The sequence below is a fragment of the Limulus polyphemus genome, unplaced genomic scaffold (assembly GCF_000517525.1).
Source record: "Limulus polyphemus unplaced genomic scaffold, Limulus_polyphemus-2.1.2 Scaffold965, whole genome shotgun sequence".
NCBI lineage: Eukaryota > Metazoa > Arthropoda > Merostomata > Xiphosura > Limulidae > Limulus > Limulus polyphemus.
In genome coordinates, this window is record NW_013666575.1 from 123,145 (window position 1) to 128,305 (window position 5,161).

General features: G+C 30.4%; 1 protein-coding gene across 1 annotated transcript in view; it reads left to right on the forward strand.

The window, feature by feature from the left end:
- The window catches only part of LOC111086263, a 21,805-nt gene extending 17,775 nt beyond the window's left edge, over positions 1 to 4,030 (forward strand). Inside the window, exon 8 of the mRNA XM_022388438.1 lies at positions 1,636 to 4,030. Within this exon, the coding sequence (XP_022244146.1) occupies positions 1,636 to 1,920 (285 nt within the window). The 3' untranslated portion in view covers positions 1,921 to 4,030. The remainder of the gene's footprint in view (positions 1 to 1,635) is intronic.
- The last annotated feature ends 1,131 nt before the right edge of the window (positions 4,031 to 5,161 follow it).

Here is a 5,161-nt window from a genome sequence, read left to right on the forward strand (position 1 = left end):
TGTATATATATATACATATATATTATTCATACCTTCGGTGTATAGGATGCAAGCAGATTTTGACATCAAATTTTGGGGTAAAAAAAGTGCATCTTATACACCAAAAAATATGGTATGTATCACTTCTGGTAGGCTGAAAGTATGCAAGAAAAAAATTTATATTTTTATGTTTATTGGTTGAAAGACTAACCAACTATCAAGCTTAAATCTTTTTGTCATTTCTTAATATGATGATATTTTCACAATTTAAGGATTAGTCGTTCACCAAGTATAAGTTTTTCATACCAATTCAGACAGATTGAAGGTTTATCAATATGTTCATCAGTTAAATGACTAGTAAGTTATCAAATATAAATTTCACAATGTTTAGTATACTGTATATTGAGAGAATGTAATGCAGTTTGAACATCATTAATTCAGCTGGTGAAGGACTAATCAACCACCAATTATAAACCCTTCATACAACTTCAGATAGGTTAAAAGTGTTCAAAGGAAACTAGGAGTTAATACATTGATCTAATTTAAAAAAATCTTATTTGTTTTTATTAAAATTTATGCATGATATGTTTGGATGTTAGGTGGAAGGTATTTTTACCTTACATTTTGACACTAGAAGGGCTTGCATTATAGCTTATGTTTCTATTAACAAGATCACATTTAGTAGCTGTTATTCTATTCTAAGAAGTGATATATATATATATATATATATATTTGGTTATTATACTGAACTGTCACAAACCCTAATTCAAACATTTTGAATCTTAGAATTATGTTGTATATGAAACTAGAAGACACTTAAATTCTTTGTTACAAAGTATTTATTTATGTAGCAGGCATCATGCAAATTCCAGAAAGAAAAACTTTTTTCTTTTAGTCAACTTCCTTTGATAACTATATATACATTTTATCTCAGCATCTTTTACATTTGGTTTTTTGTAGATAAGACTTAAAGTCCACCATCACACTTTGCTAGAGCTACACCCTCAGTAGTCATGTAATAGTTTGGTGTAATCACTTCCTTTTCACAGACATTGTACATTATAAACAAAGAAATATTTTTTACATATCTTGCCTTTGGATTTTTTTTTGTTATTTAATACAATTGGAAAGGGATTTGAAATTGGCCCTCAATTTAACTGATTTTTGTAAAAGGTTTCAGTGAATATCTGAGAAAATTTAAATTTGTAACATTTCCACTGTAAAGCATTTCAGAATATGTTTATTTCTACAAACTAAATAAAATTTAGATATATATATATACATTTAGATGTTTAAAATGTTCATATTAAGCAAAAACATTTGAAGATGTCTTATGATTTGTCAACAAGCTGATTGGGAAGTACAAGATATATCTCCAGTCAGTGTGGAATATACAGTTTCTTTTGTAAAGCAAAGAATTTCAATAGCAAGAATGAGCATTCATTTTTTTTATGTAATATTTTATTTGTAGACTAGTGGTAAAAACTATTGTGGTGAAAAGTAGTTAAATAAAGCTATGCTTAGAGAAAATAGATAATGTCATTTTATATAATGTGTGTGTGTGTAAAATGTGTAGATACACAAACACACACCTTGATATTAAATCCGTAGTACCATTGCTCATGAATTATTGCATGATATAAATGAATGTTCTAGGTAACCAAAAAACAAGCAACACCTAAAAAACCTCAGACCAGTAGATCATTAAAAGACAAAGAAGAATTTCTTGATCTGTCAGCTTCCCAAAACATAAGACAAAACCAAAGTTCATCAACTAGTAATACCCAGCCTGAGAAGACAAACCAACAATCTGACCATCAAAGCACAAGTAAAAACAACTCTGAAACAGCAAAGAAAGGTTCACGGCTAACAAGTGGACAACAAGAACACAGACATCGACGTTCTCGACTAGCTGTAAACTTTAAAAATGCTGTAGACTGAGGACACATTTTACTCATGGAAGATAAGACAGATATACATAATCCTGTTTGTGTGTGTGTATATAATCATGTTTGTGATTGTTGTGTCAATGACATTTATTTTAAGAGAATTTTACAAAGAAAATCTGTTTTGTCTTAGGAGTGATTCAGTGCATGGGAAAATAAGCTGATTTTTCTTTTTACTACAAATTATTGTACTTAATACATTACTGATGGAACCATATATAGTTATTTAATGGTGTAAGTCACTACTGTTTATACCTGTTTGGAATAAACAATATTTTGAATAGGGAAGTGCTCTGATTAAAATTTGCCACTTTTCAGGTTTCAGACTGTTATTTTGATTTTATTATCAAAAGCAGGTAATTGGAAGAGACATGTACAATAATTAATATCAAACTTTTGTGGGTTAATGAGGACTATAGCTAATACAAGAATAATTATTTGAACTAAAACAGCATGCCCTGGTACTTCTGGGCTGTATAAGGTGGTGATTTTTTTATTATTATTATTTATTAGAAATGCTGTTTCTGCTATTTAATGACACTTAGTCTGATTTGGAAAGCAATTGGACTGCTGTATTTCCTTTTCATATATGTGTTGTGCCGTGAAATGTGTAGTTTGCATTCTTGTTAAATGTTGTGGTGTAATTACAAACAGTTAAGCAGTCAAAACTTGCATACTAATATTTTATCAATAACTGTTGAGTGTTTAATACTGTAAACTTACAACATTACACACTCTCAAGTAATCAATTAAAATATGGGTATGTAAGTCGTGACTGCTAAACTGTGTGTAAGACAGGTAGAGGATTTTCTTAAAAATTAATCAATTAAGTCCTACTTTTAGTGACATTTTCAAGCAAAAATGATGTACTTCTATCATTGAGTTTATATTATGATTACAAGACGAAGTCTGCCTTTAAAACTTCTATTCATATACAGGTATGGTTTTGCAACACATTTTTGATTATTAAAAACTTGTATGAATATAGAACACGTATTTGTATAGAAAGACTTTAGTTGAAACTTTAATTATGCTACAATTTGGCCTCTTTTCCATTGAACAAACTTGGCCTCTGTTTACTTTTTTCTCACCATTGTGCTAATCTCACTCATCCCACCACCATTATGCTAACTTTACCCACCCATATTCTTTTTCTTTTCTCCCCCCAATTTGATAACTTGGTCAGTATTCTCTTCCTTTTCCACTACCATTGTGTGTGCTAATTCCAAATTGTTTCCATGTAACAAAAAAATACTGTAAGTAAAAGGCTTTTAATTCTATTATATGTCCTTGGCCATACTTTTTACTGTGTTTGTGAATTATTTTCTGAAGATTTTGTTTCAGTATTAACCTTATTTTCCTCAACAACTTTGTTTTAGATCTGGGTTATTTTGCATGGATTAAAAATGAAATGACATGAATTTTTGATTTCAGTCAGCCTATTAACTGAATTTTATCACAAAAAAAATTATTTCTGCAAAACCTCATGTAACATTGTCCATGTGTTTTATATTCTTAAGCAGATGAACAACAATAACAGATTTTGTTTATCCATCTTAGACAATCCGTAGCTGTATACCTGAATGTATGTAATCATATTTTTTGTATTACATGTATCTTTGTAGATTTAACAATAAGACTGCTGTAATGTAAAAAAGATAAGTTCTAACAATTGAAGTACATGCTACTCTGATAGTGCCCCATATATCTCAGTACATTCTGTTGTGTACAGGTAATCACTAGTTCAGATATATATTTATTTTCCAAGAAGATAACTTTGTGTATCTTTTAGTTGTTTAATTCATATATATATTCCCTTGTTCAAATCACAATTTTCTATGTATAGTTGATTTTTTTTTCTGTTTATATCTTTGAATGTTTGTTTTTTATGAGGTTATCAATGGCCATATAAGAACATTGCATAAATTTATCAGATGATCCTGGTTGTAGTTGATCCAATCAACTGAGTTATAGTCTTAAGAAATAGCTTAGCTGAAATCTAACCAGTCAATGCATAACATTCAAATAAAATGATTCTACGAAAACAGCCCATTTATTTTGATGTAATGAACTTTCTAAATGAAAATAAATCTTTTTTCGTTTCACTTCTTTTGAAAACTTCATCTACTTTCATTTTGCTACCTTTATATCTATGAGATTTATTTGTGTTCATGTGTGGGAGAAAATAAAACCATAAAAATTAACAATAAAGATTTTTATACATGTATCAAGGATTGTAACTTATATATAGGATTCACAAAGTTTATTTTTGTCACCCTCTACATAAAATAAGATATGTGCTTATTACTTTTCTCCATTTTTAATTAAATTTGTAAGTGATTTGTCAAAAGTAACTTAGATATTTTTGTTCTATTTTGATCAGTTTAGTGGACTTGTATTTAGATTTCTTACACATATTTAGAGAGATCAGTCACTGATGAAGACATACTTAAGCAGAATTACAGGGATATTTTAAAATTTGAAAAGAAATAACAATAAACTGTTCTCGAAAAACTGGATGTCGAGGCATCCAAAACTATCAGTTTAATTAAACTACCTTACAATAGTAATTAGGAATATGTTCAAACTGTTAGTGATTGTTCCCCCAGTGGGTCAGTGGTAAATTTATGGACTTACAACTCTAAAATCCTGGATTCACTTCCCTGGTTGTTGTGGGCAAAATGCAGATAGCCTGTTGTGTAGCTTTATAGTAACAACAAATTGTTAGTAATTATACTTTGACACTATGAAAATATCCAAAGCTATCAGGGCTGTGTGGAGTATCTGAGTCCTTATCAGCAACTTCCATCCAGAACTGAAGACATTGGTGGAATCTCATCCTGGTATTAATTGTGATTATGAAAGAGAGAGCCTTTGACCTGGCACACTGGTAACTGTTGGTGAAACCAAGCAGATCACATCCTCTATGTCCAAGTGGGTGGCAAGAGATAATCTAAACCTGTTCCTAAAACATTTCAAGCAATTCTCTGTCTAGAATAGATGGATTCAGGAACAGGCTTTGTAGTGCTGAGCTTAGACAGTCTGGCCCTTGATACTGATAAACCTCTGGATGAGGGGCAGCAAGATGATTTAGAAGCAGTTGTGTACAAGATCTGCAAATAATTTGAACCAGTAGAAAATAGGGGGATCTATCGAGCCAAATTCAAGGCTCATTAGAGTATTGGTACCAAGAAATTGAACACCTGCACGAATGATCTGTGATGATTGCATGGGAT